At 48.4% G+C, this 20,442-nt stretch overlaps 1 protein-coding gene across 1 annotated transcript in view; it reads left to right on the forward strand.

The window, feature by feature from the left end:
- The first annotated feature begins 7 nt into the window (after window positions 1–7).
- LOC117964835 (cyclic AMP-dependent transcription factor ATF-6 beta-like) overlaps window positions 8–20,442 on the forward strand; it is a 40,357-nt gene continuing 19,922 nt past the window's right edge. Inside the window, exons 1-8 of the mRNA XM_059019613.1 lie at window positions 8–44; window positions 4,294–4,388; window positions 7,095–7,221; window positions 8,598–8,777; window positions 17,113–17,321; window positions 17,662–17,847; window positions 17,937–18,034; window positions 18,431–18,649. Of these exons, the coding sequence (XP_058875596.1) occupies window positions 7,158–7,221; window positions 8,598–8,777; window positions 17,113–17,321; window positions 17,662–17,847; window positions 17,937–18,034; window positions 18,431–18,649 (956 nt within the window). The 5' untranslated portion in view covers window positions 8–44; window positions 4,294–4,388; window positions 7,095–7,157. The remainder of the gene's footprint in view (window positions 45–4,293; window positions 4,389–7,094; window positions 7,222–8,597; window positions 8,778–17,112; window positions 17,322–17,661; window positions 17,848–17,936; window positions 18,035–18,430; window positions 18,650–20,442) is intronic.

Genomic DNA, 20,442 nt, shown 5'->3' on the forward strand with positions numbered 1-20,442 from the left:
TGTGCGGTCCCCATGGAAACAAGCAAACGAAGACATACTGACAGGTAAGCCAGCCCAGACCTGTCAATAGACAGCCAGTGCACACCTGATACCTTGCAGTTTAGAAGGAGGCAAACATTGTTTTGAGCAATTTTTAAGTACTTTCTCTTGGCAATAAAAATGGACAGTGTGTCACTAATTGAGGGTTAAGGTGTAGGTAAGCTTTTGCTATAGGTATACAGTGACAGTTACTAGTTTGATTTGAAAATGGGGCGCAAGAGGAAAACACTTCATGAATATTGTGCACAATACCCTGGCCGACGGCTGAAGTCTCCGCGGCAGGACGAGACAGGCCCGTCTGCCTTGCCTTCCAGTGACTCTGAGTCCAGCTGTGCTGAAGCAGGAGAGGGGTGGAGCTCAGACAGTGCAAGTTAGTTCTGTTCAACTATCTGTTTTGTCACATGCATATTATTTTTACTTGCTATAAAAGTCTGTGTAATACACTTTTATTTGCTGCTTTTTCTCCGGTTTATTTGAGACCATTTTTAAATTGCATCTATATGAGGTATAGCTCTGCTGTGACCAAACGTTATTTCAATTAGAATGTTGGTAACCATGTATGGCGGAGTGTCCCGCCCCTTTGTTTATTATGTATTTATATTATGAGTCATATGTTTATATGACGGCGAAAGCCAATGTTATTTGTTATTGTTTTGTCTTTTGATTATAAAACCTTGTGAGGATGAGTGGCTGATCAGCTACTGATTATTTAACTAGCTGACAGTCACGCATCCTTATTAAACTCATGCAGACTGACCGAGGGGTAATAGGATAGTTAATTAATAGCTAGTTAATCCCTCGGCCAGAATATATAAGCCTGCAGCTGTCTGCGCTCAGGAGGAGGGTTCAGAGTTGGAGAACGAGAGCGGAGACGGTAAAGAGATAATGATTGCTAAGCGTGCTGGTTTAAACACCAGCATGAGACTATTTGTTATTTGTTTATTTGTTTTGTAGTGTTTTGTTTTGTTTAAACTGTTTGTTTTATTATTTAATAAAACACTGAGCGCCATTGCACTTCAGTTTTGCCCCGCCAAAAAAAAAACAAAAAAAAAAAACTGTTGCCTGCTCTTTGGTTGCTGCTGTCTTTATAATTAAACAGAGTTCCACAGCTTAAAGCCAGGCATTGCAGGTCCTGCTTGATCTCGACCTTATGACTTTAAAGAGCTTGCCACTGCTGTCAGCCGGCAGAGGCCTCTATCTGCAGCCTAGCCCCCACCACGCTCCGACAGCAGGTCTGACTCGTCGTGCTTGAGGAGGGCGGTCAAGACTGGGCCATGAAGCGGGTCTGCGGTGCCGCAGGAGAGCAGAGCAGAGGTCAGAGTGACGACGCGATCGCCACCTAGTTGAACACAAGTTCTGCATGGCGGATATCCAGGGCCGCTGTATTCTGGGGCTGGACCTGCTGGCCAAGGTGGGGGCAACCCTCGCCCTGGCTGCTGGGGATGTGTTCATCGACCAAGACTGTCTTCATCTCGCCGCGGACCGGGAACTAGGGGAGGAGAGCCGGCTGAGCAAGCCAACATCGGCGCGTCACCTGAAGAGGAGGGGGCTCGTCAGACGTGAAGGGGCAGGACCCCGGCCTCTCTCAGAAGCAGATGACAGTGCCCTCTCGTACAGCACCACGTTGACACTGGCAGTGCAGTCCCGATCCGGGAGCAGCCGCATCGCTCTCCCTTGCTAACAGGAGGCGGCAGCGGCTCTCATACAGGAAATGGCCGCCGTAGGAGTTATCGAGTTATCGAGCCATCGGCCAGTCCATGGGCTGCACCTGCTGTGCTTGTGCGGAAGAAGGACAGATCACTGCGATTCTGTGTGGATTACAGGAAGCTCATGCAGTGACCCGTAAGACTCGTACCCCCTTCCCAGGTTCGACGAGGCCCTGGACTGTATTATGGGCTCTCATTGGTTCAGCTCCCTCGACCTGTGAAGCAGCTACTGGCAGGTCGAGCTGGTTCCTGAGGCGCTCCCAAAGGCCGCATTCTCCATCGGCCAGGGTCAGTGGCAGTTTTCAGTGATGCCGTTTGGAATGTGCAATGTTCCAGCAACATTTGAGCACCTGATGGAGCATGTACTGGCTGGAGTTCTCCGGACGGCCTGTGTGGTGTTGAGTGTGGCACACGCCACCACATTCTCGGACTCGCTCGCAAACCTGTGGGCAGTGTTGAGCGTGTCCGGGGGGCCGGGCTGAAACTCCACCCGGGGAAGTGAAACCTGTTTTACAGAAGAAAACGCACTTCCTCGGCCATGTCGTTGGGGCGGATGACATCACTACAAACCCTGCCAAGGTGGCCTCTGTAAAAGACTGGCCGGTCCCCAGGACTGTGACTGAGGTGCAGAGATTTTTGGGCCCGGCATCGTACTACAGGCGGTTTGTTAAGGACTTTGCCTGGATTACCAGGCCCTTGCACTGCCAACAGAGGGGGGCCGGTTCACCTGGGACTCTCACTGCGCAGCCGTACTTTGGAGAGTTGTGGAAGGCCCTTGCACATGCCCCAGTCTTGGCGTTCCCCAATCCCCTGAAGACTTTCATTCTGGATACGGATGCAAGCAATGTGGGGATCGGGGCTGTGGTACAGGACCATGCCACCCTGCAGTGGCTACTCCATGTCCATGAGCCTGAAGGACAAGCGGCCCACTGGATTTATGCTCTGCTGGGGTACGACTGCTGCGTCCTCTGTACGCTGGATTGAGGCTCTGCTGGGGTATGACTGTTTCATCCTCTGTCCGCTGGATTGAGGCCCTGCTGGGGTACGACTGTTGCATCCTCTGTCCGCTGGATTGAGGCTCTGCTGGGGTACGACTGTTTCATCCTCTGTCCGCTGGATTGAGTTTCTGCTGGGGTACGACTGTTTCATCCTCTGTCCGCTGGATTGAGGCTCTGCTGGGGTACGACTGTTGCATCCTCTGTCCGCTGGATTGAGGCTCTGCTGGGGTACGACTGTTTCATCCTCTGTCCGCTGGATTGAGGCTCTGCTGGGGTACAACTGTTTCATCCTCTGTCCGCTGGATTGAGGCTCTGCTGGGGTACGACTGTTGCATCCTCTGTCCGCTGGATTGAGGCTCTGCTGGGGTACGACTGTTTCATCCTCTGTCCGCTGGATTGAGGCCCTGCTGGGGTACGACTGCTGCATCCTCTCTCCATATCATTGTTTTGAATGTAGCCTATTAATTTCCATTTTAAAGTGCTTGTTGGAATTAGTGATAAATATAGTGGCTGTTGACATTGAGCGGCACTGACTGCACAGTGGAGATGACGTAAGAAGGACTAATATGAAAAAAAAATTACTCTCGTTCTGACGTATTAACGTAAATAATATCAAGATTTACTTTTCCAGTTTTTTATATACAGTGCTCCCTCGCTATAACACGGGTCGGGGGGGGGGGACACAATATGAGCGTTATAACCTAAGAAGAGCGTTATAAACAGGGGAGGGGGCGCCACTGGACCCATAACAACACACATCTAAAATACAAAATAAAATAACTCCCTCTCTATATGCACATATAGTGAAGCAAAAATGTAACTTTCTGTGAATTAACCATGTATAAAGCACCATGTAATCAACGCTATATTTTTTACAAAAAAAAAAAAAAAAGGTAACATTCCCACTTGTGGATCATTTTGATTAGCAATTCTATATAAACTATAAATAGCCTGGTTAAACGGTGGTCGGGAGTTCAGTTCAAAGCGACAGACAGCAAACCAAGTGCGAGGGGGAGAGGGGATGGGCTCGCTCCAGGTTCGGCTGCCAGAGCGGTGCTGAAGCGTCTCGTCTCCCAGAGAGCCGCAGCTCCTCTCACAGCAAAAAAAGTAAATACATTAGGAAAGATAACCACGCAATAGGCCTAATATTTATTTAGTTATAAAACGAATGCTGTATAAGATGTCTGTGTTATAAAGTGCCAAATCAAAAGGGAGAGACAAAAAACAGAAGTTAGACTGAGAAGCTGTTTACAGTTTGAACAACACCGGTACTGTATTTACTGTAGAAACATTGCATGAATCACTAGTATAGGGAATTGGGGGACATGCTGTAGGAGCGTTATATCCAGGAGCCTTATAGCTAGGGAGCACTGTGTGTGTGTGTGTGTGTGTGTGTGTGTGTGTGTATAAATATATATATATATAATTTTTTGTGTATTGCTGTCCCCTTGCCTCTTCATGACGTTTGCAGTATTTCTGAGTGGTTCTTTTTATTTCAGATAACTCGATTGCTCTTAATGTTCATGTATCGCATGTTCTTTGTGTTGCAGTGCTCCAGGTGAAGTCTGAACCAGCCTCCCCAGCCTCCTCCCACTGCTCAGCTTCCTCCCTGTCCTCCAACACAGACACACTCCTCAGCCAGCAGGTAAAACACTCGCTCGTCTCCATTGCTCCCTCCCTCTCCTCTACCAGCAAGTGAAACACTCGCCCTCCTCCCTCCCTCCCTCCCTCTCCTCTACCAGCAAGTGAAACACTCGCACCCCTCCCTCTCCTCCCTCCCTCCCTCTCCTCTACCAGCAAGTGAAACACTCACCCTCCCTCCCTCTCCTCTACCAGCAAGTGAAACACTCACCCTCCCTCCCTCTCCTCTACCAGCAAGTGAAACACTCACACCCCTCCCTCTCCTCTACCAGCAAGTGAAACACTCACACCCCTCCCTCTCCTCTACCAGCAAGTGAAACACTCACACCCCTCCCTCTCCTCCCTCCCTCCATCCCTCTCCTTTACCAGCAAATGAAACACTCACACCCCTCCCTCTCCTCTACCAGCAAGTGAAACACTCACACCCCTCCCTCTCCTCTACCAGCAAATGAAACACTCACACCCCTCCCTCTCCTCTACCAGCAAATGAAACACTCACACCCCTCCCTCTCCTCTACCAGCAAGTGAAACACTCACACCCCTCCCTCTCCTCCCTCCCTCCATCCCTCTCCTTTACCAGCAAATGAAACACTCACACCCCTCCCTCTCCTCTACCAGCAAGTGAAACACTCACACCCCTCCCTCTCCTCCCTCCCTCCCTCCCTCCCTCTCCTCTGCCAGCAGGTAAAATACTTGCTTGTCTCCATTCCTCCCTCCCTCTCCTTTATTATTATTATTATTATTATTATTATTATTATTATTATTATTATTATTATTATTATTATTTATTTATTTCTTAGCAGACGCACTTATCCAGGGTGACTTACAATTGTTACAAGATATCACATTATTTTTAAATACAATTACATTATTTTTTTACACATTATTTTTATATACAGTTACCCATTTATACAGTTGGGTTTTTACTGGAGCAATCTAGGTAAAGTACCTTGCTCAAGGGTACAGCAGCAGTGTCCCCCACCTGGGATTGAACCCACAACCCTCCGGTCAGGAGTCCAGAGCCCTAACCACTACTCCACACTGCTCACTTATCCCCCTCCCTCTCTCTCTCCCTCCCTCCCTCTCACTGCTCCATCCCTCTCCCCTACCAGCAAGTGAAACACTCACACCCCTCCCTCTTCTCTACCTGCAAGTGAAACACTCACCCTCCTTCCTCCATCCCTCCCTCCCTCTCCTCTACCAGCAAGTGAAACACTCACACCCCTCCCTCCCTCCATCCCTCCCTCTCCTCTACCTGCAAGTGAAACACTTGCAACTCTCCCTCCCCCTCCCTCAGCTCCATCCCTCTCTTCTACCAGCAGGTGAAACACTCACACCTCTCCTTCCCTCCCTCCCCCTCTTTCTCTCTCATCACACACACACACAGACCTGACAAATCCCACCTTATAAGGACATAGGCCATGTCCCCTTAATGTTTAGACTATTTTGAAAATAAAATAGTGTACCATAGTGTGTGAGGACAGCAGATAGGTGACCACACTGTACTGTGTTACTGTAGTGTGTGTGTGTGAGGACAGCAGATAGGTGACCACACTGTACTGTGTTACTGTAGTGTGTGTGAGGACAGAAGATAGGTGACCACACTGTACTGTGTTACTGTAGGGTGTGTGAGAACAGAAGATAGGTGACCACACTGTACTGTGTTACTGTAGTGTGTGTGAGGACAGCAGATAGGTGACCACACTGTACTGTGTTACTGTAGTGTGTGTGTGTGAGGACAGCAGATAGGTGACCACACTGTACTGTGTTACTGTAGTGTGTGTGAGGACAGCAGATAGGTGACCACACTGTACTGTGTTACTGTAGTGTGTGTGTGTGAGGACAGCAGATAGGTGACCACACTGTACTGTGTTACTGTAGTGTGTGTGAGGACAGCAGATAGGTGACCACACTGTACTGTGTTACTGTAGGGTGTGTGAGGACAGCAGATAGGTGACCACACTGTACTGTGTTACTGTAGTGTGTGTGTGTGAGGACAGCAGATAGGTGACCACACTGTACTGTGTTACTGTAGTGTGTGTGTGTGAGGACAGCAGATAGGTGACCACACTGTACTGTGTTACTGTAGTGTGTGTGTGTGTGTGTGTGTGTGAGGACAGCAGATAGGTGACCACACTGTACTGTGTTACTGTAGTGTGTGTGTGTGTGTGAGGACAGCAGATAGGTGACCACACTGTACTGTGTTACTGTAGTGTGTGTGTGAGGACAGCAGATAGGTGACGACACTGTACTGTGTTACTGTAGTGTGTGTGTGAGGACAGCAGATAGGTGACGACACTGTGTTACTGGCTGTAAATCAAGAGGACACCACACTGACTAAAATAAAGAGAGACAGAGAGCAGTATGGCATGCTAACTATTCTGTAACTCCTGCTCACACACAGATAAGACTAACACTGCTGGACACTCACAGGAGCACTCCTGTACCCAGTCGAGGTATGTGCAGGAGCTTGAACAGTCAGCCCCCTGCTCTGAATGAGCTGACTCTCATCACAACAGGAATCAGTCTCCCTGTGTCTGTAGGGTTCCTAATAGAGTTTATGCAGCTATAGGGGGGTACAGGGGACATGCCTGGCTCCTGATCATATCTGTAATCTACTTCATTGACTGGGTTATTTTGCAAAACTACTGCTATTTGAGGTAATGTCTTCATATTAGCAGGGTTATAATCTCAAGCTTTCTTTTCTCAGGGTGTGGTCTCTAATGGGACAGTTGATGGGGTGAAGGCTGAGAACCCCCCTACACCCCCCTACATGTTTGGGGACATCCTGACGCCCCCCCTCAACACCGTGCAGATCAGCATCCCGACTACCACAGGTGAGAGGGGGGAGAGAAGAGAAGGGAGGGCGGAGAGAGATGAGGGGAGAGGGATAGGGGCTGGTTTGTTTTACCAGAGGATACCAAAGTAGTAAACTTTAAGAAGGGGCTGGTTCATTATCTTCACTGTGCTTTAATACACTTTGAGAAGGGGCTGGTTCATTATCTTCACTGTGCTTTAATACACTTTGAGAAGGGGTTGGTTCATTATCTTCACTGTGCTTTAATACACTTTGAGAAGGGGCTGGTTCATTATCTTCACTGTGCTTTAATACACTTTGAGAAGGGGCTGGTTCATTATCTTCACTGTGCTTTAATACACTTTGAGAAGGGGCTGGTTCATTATCTTCACTGTGCTTTAATACACTTTGAGAAGGGGCTGGTTCATTATCTTCACTGTGCTTTAATACACTTTGAGAAGGGGCTGGTTCATTATCTTCACTGTGCTTTAATACACTTTGAGAAGGGGCTGGTTCATTATCTTCACTGTGCCTTAATACACTTTGAGAAGGGGCTGGTTCATTATCTTCTCTGTGCTTTAATACACTTTGAGAAGGGGCTGGTTCATTATCTTCACTGTGCCTTAATACACTTTGAGAAGGGGCTGGTTCATTATCTTCACTGTGCTTTAATACACTTTGAGAAGGGGCTGGTTCATTATCTTCACTGTGCCTTAATACACTTTGAGAAGGGGCTGGTTCATTATCTTCACTGTGCCTTAATACACTTTGAGAAGGGGCTGGTTCATTATCTTCACTGTGCTTTAATACACTTTGAGAAGGGGCTGGTTCATTATCTTCACTGTGCTTTAATACACTTTGAGAAGGGGCTGGTTCATTATCTTCACTGTGCCTTAATACACTTTGAGAAGGGGCTGGTTCATTATCTTCACTGTGCTTTAATACACTTTGAGAAGGGGCTGGTTCATTATCTTCACTGTGCCTTAATACACTTTGAGAAGGGGCTGGTTCATTATCTTCACTGTGCTTTAATACACTTTGAGAAGGGGCTGGTTCATTATCTTCACTGTGCCTTAATACACTTTGAGAAGGGGCTGGTTCATTATCTTCACTGTGCTTTAATACACTTTGAGAAGGGGCTGGTTCATTATCTTCACTGTGCCTTAATACACTTTGAGAAGGGGCTGGTTCATTATCTTCACTGTGCTTTAATACACTTTGAGAAGGGGCTGGTTCATTATCTTCACTGTGCTTTAATACACTTTGAGAAGGGTCTGGTTCATTATCTTCACTGTGCTTTAATACACTTTGAGAAGGGGCTGGTTCATTATCTTCACTGTGCTTTAATACACTTTGAGAAGGGGCTGGTTCATTATCTTCACTGTGCTTTACTACACTGTGCTGTGCTTTTACCAGGGGATACCAAAGCACCTCTTCATTCCACAAGCTCTCGGAAAGCCAGTACGATCCTGAGCAGCAAGCCGGCGATCCAGCCCAAACCAGTATGTGTGACCGCCATCCCAGTAGCACAAACCAGCAGCCCGGCCAAAACCATCATCCTGCAACCAATACAGAGCATCGAGCAGACACTGCCAGGTACTGGGAGAGGGAAACGGAGACTGTGTGTGTGTGCATGCATGTGTGTGTGAGAGTGAGTGTGTGTGTGTCTCTGTGTGCGTGCGTGTCTCTGTGTGTCTGTGTGTGCGTGCGTCCCTGTGTGTGTGTGTGCGTATGTGTGTGTCTCGGCGTGTATCTGTTTCTGTGTGTGTGTGTGCGTGTCTCTGTGTGCGTGTGTCCCTGTGTGTGTGTGTGTGCGTGTGTGTGTGTCTCGGCGTGTATCTGTTTCTGTGTGTGTGTGTGTGTGTGTGTGTGTGTGTGTGTGTGTGTGTGTGTGTGTGTGTGTGTGTGTGCCTCTGCGTGTGTGTGTCTCTGTGCGTGCGTGCGTGTGTGTGTGTGATGGAGCAGATTCCATTGTCCATCACTACCGCGGAACACTGACTGTTTAAAACCTGCCCCGCACTTTGCTATGTATACCATCCTTTTTAAAATGCGTATTGATAACATCAACGGTATTATAAAATGTGTGCTGCTGTTTGTCAATGGAAAAAAAACATTATGTACAAAGATTGTGAGAAACGTGAATAATAGTTACACCTGTTTGTTTACTTACTTGAGTCTGGGAGGTCGGGATGCTGGCAGCCTGTAAAAGAAATACAGTGTTACTAACACAGTTGGCATGGCGTGCTGGAAACTATTTCGCATAATAGTTGTACATATGGTGTAAAATAATGCCCAGTACTGCCTGCAGTGAAACTCTGTTGTTTTAAAATAATTAATTTAATTTGAAAATACTTCCTATTCTCTTTGGATCCGGAGCGGGGGGTGCGCATGCATGTTGACGCTGGGGGAGGGCATTAAGGGGGCGCGTGCACTGACGGCTGCGCTCAAATACACAGGCACACGCCCAATGTTAGTGAATGGGGGAGCTGATTATAACTTAAAATGAGTAACTAATTGTGTAGAGTGGGTTATGCAATTGGGAAAAATGTTAACTATTGTAATGTTAATGATGCTAGAGAACTGTAGGAAGTTTAAGCATTATGAACATAAGAACATAAGAAAGTTTACAAACGAGAGGAGGCCATTCAGCCCATCTTGCTTGTTTGGTTGTTAGTAGTTTATTGATCCCAGAATCTCATCAAGCAGCTTCTTGAAGGTTCCCAGGGTTTCAGCTTCAACAACATTACTGGGGAGTTGGTTCCAGACCCTCACAATTCTCTGTGTAAAAAAGTGCCTCCTATTTTCTGTTCTGAATGCCCCTTTATCTAATCTCCATTTATGACCCCTGGTCCTTTTTTCTTTTTTCAAGTCAAAGAAGTCCCCTGGGTTGACATTGTCTATACCCTTTAGGATTTTGAACGTTTGAATCAGATCGCCGCGTAGTCTTCTTTGTTCAAGACTGAATAGATTCAATTCTTTTAGCCTGTCTGCATATGACATGCCTTTTAAACCTGGGATAATTCTGGTTGCTCTTCTTTGCACTCTTTCTAGAGCAGCAATATCCTTTTTGTAACAAGGTGACCAGAACTGAACACAATATTCTAGGTGAGGTCTTACTAATGCATTGTAGAGTTTTAACATTACTACCCTTGATTTAAATTCAACACTTCTCACAATATATCCGAGCATCTTGTTAGCCTTTTTTATAGCTTCCCCACATTGTCTAGATGAAGACATTTCTGAGTCAACATAAACTCCTAGGTCTCTTTCATAGTTCCCTTCTTCAATTTCACCCATATCTCCCATATGATATTTATAATGCACATTTTTATTGCCCGCATGCAATACTTTACACTTTTCTCTATTAAATTTCATTTGCCATGTGTCTGCCCAGTTCTGAATGCTGTCTAGATCATTTTGAATGACCTTTGCTGCTGCAACAGTGTCTGCCACTCCTCCTATTTTTGTGTCGTCTGCAAATTTAACGAGTTTGCTTACTATACCAGAATCTAAATCATTAATGTAGATTAGGAATAGCAGAGGACCTAATACTGATCCCTGTGGTACACCACTGGTTACCTCGCTCCATTTTAAGGTTTCTCCTCTAATCAATACTTTCTGTTTTCTACATGTTAACCACTCCCTAATCCATGTGCATGCATTTCCTTGAATTCCTACTGCATTCAGTTTGAGAATTAATCTTTTATGCGGGACTTTGTCAAAAGCTTTCTGGAAATCTAAATAGACCATGTCGTATGCTTTGCAGTTATCCATTTTCAATGTTACATCTTTAAATTTGGAGTTGCTTTAATAATTGACACATGATGATAATGTTTTTCTTGTATTTTATAATGGACCAGTCCAGGGGTGTGGTTATATAGCCATCCTCTATATATAGGAGAGGTGGGCTCATTTACAGGGAGGCTCGCCAGAAGGTAACAGCAGGATGCTGTGTAGTAAACAATGCTTTAAAAATGAAAGTATAGGATAGTTGAGTATCCTGGTTTGGTTAAATGTTTTTATTTTTTCAATGCAGTGCTGTATTTATTTATTATACTTACTTGAAAACTGTTGTGGACAAAAAGCAACGTTCGTGTGGCACTCAGCACTTAAATAAACTTCTCAAGTTTGCACTTTAACCTTGTCTCCTGAAGCCTTTCTGCTCCCAAACACCAGCCGCCCGATCAAACAGCCTTACAGTGTGCGTGTGTGTCTGTGTGCGTGCGTGTCTGTGTGTCTGTGTGTGCGTGCGCGTGTCTGTGCGTGCGTGTCTGTGTGTGTGCGTGCGTGCATGTCTGCGTGCGTGTCTGTGTGTGCGTGTCTGCGTGTGCGCGTGCGTGCGTGCGTGTCTGTGTGTGCGTTGGTCTATGTGGGTCTGAAAATAGGAGGCTTGGTGGTCCAGTGGTTTAAAAAAAAAAAGGGCTTGATACTAGGAGGTCCCGGTTCAAATCCTGGCTCAGCCACTGACTCGCTGTGTGTGACCCTATTGTCCGGCCCCAGAGCAGGAGCCCCTGTTCTCCACGGTGCTGGTTTCCCCTTCAGTGCCAGAGGAGGAGCAGGAGCCGCCTGGCAGACTGCTGTCAATGGGCTGAGAGACAGAGGTGGATCTCCACACCGCAGAAAAGAAAAGTTGTATGAAATCAACTGAAGGACCTGGTGGACACTAAGTGGAGAGCTCACCTCTCGGTCCCTGATGATGTAACAGGGTTCTCCCCAGGCCTTTTCAGCCAGGCGGTCTGGCTGTCGCCGCTCAGCTGAACAAACCCGATCCGCACGTCTTGCAGATGCTACTGTGCCTTTAACAGTAAGGACGAGATCACCTGCGCGTTGCTCGGTGAAAAAAAAAAATCTTGGAAACACGACAGCTGTGTTACGACCTGACACAACATCTAACCAATCAGAGAGATGAAGGGGCAGGTTTTGTGTGTTAAGCACTTCGAGAGGCTACAACATTAAAATTAAAAAGATTATTTATGGGATATCAGCTAAACACTTGTTAGCTGACATACAAATGCTTAAGTGCAGAGGTGCTGGATTATTACACTCCGGTTTCATGCAACAGTTATGATGTTGTGTTACTGTTGTGTTAAAAAAATGGTTAAAATGAAGAGTTGCATTTGCAAAATGTAGAACAGCGAAAAACAAAAATAGACGTGCATTAACAAAATGCCCTGAAAACTTAACATAAAGAAAACAATTTAGATGAAGCAATAAGCTCAATAATTACGCTAAAGAGGAAGTAAAGGGTTACCAATTTTTTTTTTTTTTTTTTGTTTTGTTTTTTGTTAACTCCAATAACCCTACGTTATCCTTCCCCAGTCAAATCATAGAGTGCCTAAATAAGCATGGTAATTTACCATAATAAAAAATGTAGAACATAAAACAGAGCAACCAGATATAGTCAATGAAAGACAACATATTATTCAAATTCTTTGTCGTATTATATATTTAAGGTAAGACAAGTTTATTTTTCCGTTAAAAGTGCTCCCGGCTATAATGTTCTGCTGCCCGGCTGTACAGAATTCCTGGGGAGAACCCTGTGTAACCCCTGTCTGGAGGGTAATGTACTGTACAAGCTGCTCCTGCCCGAGCGCTCTGGAGACTTGCAGTGGAGAGTGCTGCACGGTATCATAGCCTCTAACCGCTACCTGAGCCATGTGGACCTCCATATCTCCACTGACTGCCCAGGGCTGCAGCCCAGTTCACTTTTAGACAGCGGAATTGATGGTTACTGGTTAACTTTGTATTGGTTCAAGCGAAGTTGGCCATTTTAAAATCCCAGAAAAAAAAGATTTTAGCCACTGGTTTTAGCAATCCTATTGGTGTTTGTAGAATCCTGATGGTCTCCAGGATTAAGATAGATTTCTCTTTTTATCAAATGGTACACTTGGACACTTGTAAAGCTCATGTATTGGGGAGGGTGTGTGTGTGTGTGAGTGAGGAGGGGGGAGTCGTGGTGTATTGGGGTGTGTGTGTGTGTGTGTGTGTGTGTGTGTGTGTGTGAGTGAGGAGGGGGAGTCGTGGTGTATTGGGGATGGTGTGTGTGTGTGTGAGTGAGGAGGGGGGAGTCGTGGTGTATTGGGGTGTGTGTGTGTGTGTGTGTGTGTGTGTGTGAGTGAGGAGGGGGAGTCGTGGTGTATTGGGGATGGTGTGTGTGTGTGTGAGTGAGGAGGGGGAGTCGTGGTGTATTGGGGAGGGTGTGTGTGTGTGTGTGTGTGTGAGTGAGGAGGGGGAGTCGTGGTGTATTGGGGAGGGTGGGTGTGTGTGAGTGAGGAGGGGGAGTCGTGGTGTATTGGGGAGGGTGGGTGTGTGTGAGTGAGGAGGGGGAGTCGTGGTGTATTGGGGAGGGTGTGTGTGTGTGCGAGTGAGGAGGGGGAGTCGTGGTGTATTGGGGAGGGTGTGCGTGTGTGAGTGAGGAGGGGGAGTCGTGGTGTATTGGGGAGGGTGTGCGTGTGTGAGTGAGGAGGGGGAGTCGTGGTGTATTGGGGAGGGTGTGTGTGTGTGTGAGGAGGGGGAGTCGTGGTGTATTGGGGAGGGTGTGTGTGAGTGAGGAGGGGGAGTCGTGGTGTATTGGGGAGGGTGTGTGTGAGTGAGGAGGGGGAGTCGTGGTGTATTGGGGAGTGTGTATGTGTGTGAGTGAGGAGGGGGAGTCGTGGTGTATTGGGGAGGGTGTGCGTGTGTGAGTGAGGAGGGGGAGTCGTGGTGTATTGGGGAGGGTGTGTGTGTGAGGAGGGGGAGTCGTGGTGTATTGGGGAGGGTGTGCGTGTGTGAGTGAGGAGGGGGAGTCGTGGTGTATTGGGGAGGGTGTGTGTGTGAGTGAGGAGGGGGAGTCGTGGTGTATTGGGGAGGGTGTGTGTGTGTGTGAGTGAGGAGGGGGAGTCGTGGTGCATTGGGGAGGGTGTGCGTGTGTGAGTGAGGAGGGGGAGTCGTGGTGTATTGGGGAGGGGGTGTGTGTGTGAGTGAGGAGGGGGAGTCGTGGTGTATTGGGGAGGGTGTCTGTGTGTGTGTGAGTGAGGAGGGGGAGTCGTGGTGTATTGGGGAGGGTGTGTGTGTGAGTGAGGAGGGGGAGTCGTGGTGTATTGGGGAGGGTGTGTGTGTGTGTGAGTGAGGAGGGGGAGTCGTGGTGTATTGGGGAGGGTGTGTGTGAGTGAGGAGGGGGAGTCGTGGTGTATTGGGGAGGGTGTGTGTGAGTGAGGAGGGGGAGTCGTGGTGTATTGGGGAGGGTGTGTGTGAGTGAGGAGGGGGAGTCGTGGTGTATTGGGGAGGGTGTGTGTGTGAGTGAGGAGGGGGAGTCGTGGTGTATTGGGGAGGGTGTGTGTGTGAGTGAGGAGGGGGGAGTCGTGGTGTATTGGGGAGGGTGTGTGTGAGTGAGGAGGGGGAGTCGTGGTGTATTGGGGAGGGTGTGTGTGTGAGTGAGGAGGGGGAGTCGTGGTGTATTGGGGAGGGTGTGTGTGTGAGGAGGGGGAGTCGTGGTGTATTGGGGAGGGTGTGTGTGAGTGAGGAGGGGGAGTCGTGGTGTATTGGGGAGGGTGTGTGTGTGAGTGAGGAGGGGGAGTCGTGGTGTATTGGGGAGGGTGTGTGTGTGAGTGAGGAGGGGGAGTCGTGGTGTATTGGGGAGGGTGTGTGTGTGAGTGAGGAGGGGGAGTCGTGGTGTATTGGGGAGGGTGTGTGTGTGAGTGAGGAGGGGGAGTCGTGGTGTATTGGGGAGGGTGTGTGTGTGAGTGAGGAGGGGGAGTCGTGGTGTATTGGGGAGGGTGTGTGTGAGTGAGGAGGGGGAGTCGTGGTGTGTTGGGGAGGGTGTGTGTGAGTGAGGAGGGGGAGTCGTGGTGTATTGGGGAGGGTGTGTGTGAGTGAGGAGGGGGAGTCGTGGTGTGTTGGGGAGGGTGTGTGAGTGAGGAGGGGGGAGTCGTGGTGTATTGGGGAGGGTGTGTGTGAGTGAGGAGGGGGAGTCGTGGTGTATTGGGGAGGGTGTGTGTGTGTGAGTGAGGAGGGGGAGTCGTGGTGTATTGGGGAGGGTGTGTGTGAGTGAGGAGGGGGAGTCGTGGTGTGTTGGGGAGGGTGTGTGTGAGTGAGGAGGGGGAGTCGTGGTGTATTGGGGAGGGTGTGTGTGAGTGAGGAGGGGGAGTCGTGGTGTATTGGGGAGGGTGTGTGAGTGAGGAGGGGGGAGTCGTGGTGTATTGGGGAGGGTGTGTGTGAGTGAGGAGGGGGAGTCGTGGTGTATTGGGGAGGGTGTGTGTGTGTGTGAGTGAGGAGGGGGAGTCGTGGTGTATTGGGGAGGGTGTGTGTGAGTGAGGAGGGGGAGTCGTGGTGTATTGGGGAGGGTGTGTGTGTGAGGAGGGGGAGTCGTGGTGTATTGGGGAGGGTGTGTGTGAGTGAGGAGGGGGAGTCGTGGTGTATTGGGGAGGGTGTGTGTGTGAGTGAGGAGGGGGAGTCGTGGTGTATTGGGGAGGGTGTGTGTGTGAGTGAGGAGGGGGAGTCGTGGTGTATTGGGGAGGGTGTGTGTGTGAGTGAGGAGGGGGAGTCGTGGTGTATTGGGGAGGGTGTGTGTGTGAGTGAGGAGGGGGAGTCGTGGTGTATTGGGGAGGGTGTGTGTGAGTGAGGAGGGGGAGTCGTGGTGTGTTGGGGAGGGTGTGTGTGAGTGAGGAGGGGGAGTCGTGGTGTATTGGGGAGGGTGTGTGTGAGTGAGGAGGGGGAGTCGTGGTGTGTTGGGGAGGGTGTGTGAGTGAGGAGGGGGGAGTCGTGGTGTATTGGGGAGGGTGTGTGTGAGTGAGGAGGGGGAGTCGTGGTGTATTGGGGAGGGTGTGTGTGTGTGTGAGTGAGGAGGGGGAGTCGTGGTGTATTGGGGAGGGTGTGTGTGTGTGAGTGAGGAGGGGGAGTCGTGGTGTATTGGGGAGGGTGTGCGTGTGTGAGTGAGGAGGGGGAGTCGTGGTGTATTGGGGAGGGTGTGTGTGTGAGGAGGGGGGAGTCGTGGTGTATTGGGGAGGGTGTGTGTGTGTGTGTGTGAGTGAGGAGGGGGAGTCGTGGTGTATTGGGGAGGGTGTGTGTGTGTGTGTGTGAGGAGGGGGGAGTCGTGGTGTATTGGGGAGGGTGTGTGTGTGTGAGGAGGGGGGAGTCGTGGTGTATTGGGGAGGGTGTGTGTGAGTGAGGAGGGGGAGTCGTGGTGTATTGGGGAGGGTGTGTGTGTGAGGAGGGGGAGTCGTGGTGTATTGGGGAGGGTGTGTGTGAGTGAGGAGGGGGAGTCGTGGTGTGTTGGGGAGGGTGTGTGTGAGTGAGGAGGGGGAGTCGTGGTGTATTGGGGAGGGTGTGTGTGTGAGGAGGGGGAGTCGTGGTGTATTGGGGAGGGTGTGTGTGAGTGAGGAGGGGGAGTCGTGGTGTATTGGGGAGGGTGTGTGTGAGTGAGGAGGGGGAGTCGTGGTGTATTGGGGAGGGTGTGTGTGTGAGTGAGGAGGGGGGAGTCGTGGTGTATTGGGGAGGGTGTGTGTGTGAGTGAGGAGGGGGAGTCGTGGTGTATTGGGGAGGGTGTGTGTGTGAGTGAGGAGGGGGAGTCGTGGTGTATTGGGGTGGGTGTGTGTGAGTGAGGAGGAGGAGTCGTGGTGTATTGGGGAGGGTGTGTGTGAGTGAGTGAGGAGGGGAAGCGCACTGTGTTTATATGAAAGGTCTGGTAAGACTCTAAAGTGACTGGGACCTGAATGAACTGATGCAGTGCTGGTTTTACAGGGGGTTTATTGGTCTGTAATAGTTTTGTTCTTGTATATTTTAATTATTTTTACTTTTTTAAAATGTTTATTGTGGCTTTAGTTATAAAATATTTATAACGATAAAATAAAGGGATTTTAAAACTCAAAACGATCTCTCTCTGTGTCTCTCTCTCTCTCTCTCTCTCCCTATCCCTCTCCCTCTCCCTCTCCCTCTCTCTCCCTCTCTCCTCCAGTCTCCATTCCCCCCGTTGTTCTGTCCCAGTCAGACCTGCTGCACCTCGGCCCAGTTCCCAGTTTGATTAAAGTGGAGCCCACATCACCAGTCACTGGAGCCACTGGTCCCAGCACCACCCCCTTCAACAGCGCTGCCGGCAAACCAGTAACCAGCAAACCCATTGTACCAGCACCCTGTCATACTGGGACCAGCAGCTTCGACATTGATGTGAGTTTACATTGAGCTAGAATACACTCACCTGCACATTCATTCATTTGTATTAGAGACGGTAGTCTGGTACCATAAGAGACATTTTAGTTTAGTGAGAAGACAGACAGTTCTTAATCTGAAGGAGTCAGCTTTGTTTCTGTCCACTAGGTGTCAGTGTAGACCAGTGTAAAAACCCAGGTCACAGTTTGAGATAAAAAAAAATAATAATAATTCCATTATATTAATTGACTATGCAGCTATTGTAGTTTTGATTAGTATGAAAACAAAAACCTTTCCTTATTGTATCTCTGCACTAAAATTGAACTGAAGGGATGTATTATTTCTCTGTTTGTCTCAGGTGAAGGTGCTGAGGAGGCAGCAGCGCATGATAAAGAACCGCGAGAGCGCCTGCCAGTCCCGCAAGAAGAAGAAGGAATACCTGCAGGGTCTGGAGACCAAACTACAGGAGGCGCTGTGTGAGAACGAGAGGCTGAGGAGAGAGAACACAGCGCTCAGGAAGAGACTGGACTCCTTCATCACAGAGGTGAGGGCCTGGGAGAATGCGTGTGTGTGTGTGTGTGTGTGTCTCTCGGTGTGTGTATTCTGACTCTCTCTCTCTGTCTCTCTCTGCAGGGTTCTGATACGGTCCGGTTGGGCTCGGCTGGCAGCAGGAAGGCTGTGTGTGTGATGGCCGTGCTGCTCTTCATCGCGTTTAGCTTCGGACCCGTCAGGTGAGTACAGAACCGAACAGAACCGTGCAGTACAGTACAGCGAGGCTCTGGCCAGCACTGGATTACAACTTTATAAACACCATGCTGGGTAGCTGCTGTAGTTCTGTACAGGGTGTTATATAGACACCATGCTGGGTAGCTGCTGTAGTTCTGTACAGGGTGTTATAGTGTTATATAGACACCATGCTGGGTAGCTGCTGTAGTTCTGTACAGGGTGTTATAGTGTTATATAGACACCATGCTGGGTAGCTGTTGTAGTTCTGTACAGGGTGTTATAGTGTTATATAGACACCATGCTGGGTAGCTGCTGTCTTCTCTACAGTGCTTTATAGTCATGTAGGTGTTTTTTCTTTTGTTTTTTTAATTGGCTTTTTTTTCTTGATTTTACCCGCACAGTATCACGGACAGGAAGTTGAAGCCGGCGAGACAGGAAGGGGCAGTGCCTCCTACAGGAAGACACCTTTTGGAGTTCCAGCAGAGACAGGAAGTGGAGCGAGAGCAGGAAAGAGAGAGGGAGAGAGCGATCACATTGCAGGAGGAGGAGGAGGAGGAAAAGAGGGGGATGGTTGAAGGCGATGAGCAGAGCGAGAGAGCTGGTAAACGAGCACTGTTCAGGTATTGTCTCTGAGATTATTAGCAAGACTCTTTACAGTTTTACACCGATCTATAGAACCACTTGACTGATTGATGAAACGTGCTAAGAACATTCTTTGGCACGAGTTCTTGAAACTCTGTATAGGCTGTCTGTTACACACGTACATGTTTACATCTAGAGAACTGCCGCATCAATTTGACATTTCCTGAGAACATGATCGAGTTCACCAGCACCTGGGGGTATATGGAGACTCCCTGTTTTTGTCTGTCTTATAGCATATAATGCAGTCCGTGTGTGAGTGTGTGTTTTGTTTGCCCCCATGCTGTTCCGTGGTCTCCCTGGCGACGGTGATGTGCAGTGAGCGTATTCCAGGTGTCTCCTCATTCGTCTTCACTGTGGTTTAATAGCCATGCCCCAACAAGCTGCTTGGAAACAATGGGTGGTCTTGTGCTTTCTCTATTATCCCTGATTGGGGTGCAAAACTCGGGGCTCACTGAGTCGTCTGTGTGTCGCCAGACCACTTCGTAACTACAGAGTCGCTTGATCACGGATTCTAAAACCAATTCAATACACTGATGATGAAGAAGGCATTTGCAGAAATAGTCGTCTACTTTACTTTTTTATTTATGTATTTATTGTCAGGGATGGAAATAAGACTCCTATCGCATAGCAGTTCCACCTATTCCAGGTTTTTCTACAATCTTGATTAGCTGCAGTGTACAGGTAACAATCTCAGGTGTGGAAACTCATAGTAAAACCAGGAATGGATCAAACTGCTATGCAATGGGAGTCTTACTGCCATCCCTGATTTGTAGTATATTTATATAAGACGCAGCTCTAGATATATGTTAAAATGTAAGCATGTGTCCGGTTGTGATAAGACACTCTTTAGCACAAGTCATTGAGAGCATTGCACTTACATGTTGATGTTGGCTATACCTAGAGAATCTAATTGTCCAACTGTGATTAAACTTGCGTTAGGGTTAGGACAAGGTTCATCTTTATGTAGAAAGGACTATAAATAAAGGTAAAAATAATAAATAAAAAGTTTAGCCACACAGTGCTGAGAGGTGCAGCTTGGCACTGAACTGAAAGAGAGAGGTAGGCTACTGAGATCCCTGAAGCGCCGAGCTAGCCCTACTGTTTTACTGTTTTGGAAAGCAAGCATGTTTTACACAGTAGCTAAGGAACAATCCCTGATATAATCCGACAAAAACTAGAAGAAACTGTCCTCTTGTGGTGAGGAAGGGGTTAAGGCCGCAGTTCTGAGCAACAGCTGCTCTCTATCTCTGCAGTTGTTTTTTTTATAGATAAGGTTTCAGGGAATACGGGCTGAGGGAGGGCGAGAATGTGTTGAACTGCATTCCCTGTGACGAGCTTGTTAGAGTCCCCATTCAGAGTAACTGGAAGCATTCTGCACTGTGTCACCCAACTCGTACATACACAGAAACCCATTCTCATAGACGCACTGTAATGTATCTGAAACAAAAACACACTGGAAATGTGAAAAAGTGCCAAGTTATCAAAGTGCCCAGCCATTTAAAGTGGAGATATCAAAAACACAACCCAAGTTTCAAGAAACCATTGGGGCAACCTTGGCCAGCACCAAGCAAATAGGCACAACTGTAAAAGCAGTGGGGGTCACGGTGGCCCAATTGCTTCTACTAACTTGGCTTGTGTTTTTGATGCAAGTTCGATCAGCTTTTATTGTGCCTGAAAAACACAAGCCAAGTTAGTAGAAACAATTGGGGCACCTTGACCCCCACTGCTTTCCAGTGTGTTTTTGTTTCAGATATCACTTCTTTTTTCACTT

Source organism: Acipenser ruthenus, unplaced genomic scaffold (assembly GCF_902713425.1).
Source record: "Acipenser ruthenus unplaced genomic scaffold, fAciRut3.2 maternal haplotype, whole genome shotgun sequence".
Classification (NCBI taxonomy): Eukaryota; Metazoa; Chordata; class Actinopteri; order Acipenseriformes; family Acipenseridae; genus Acipenser; species Acipenser ruthenus.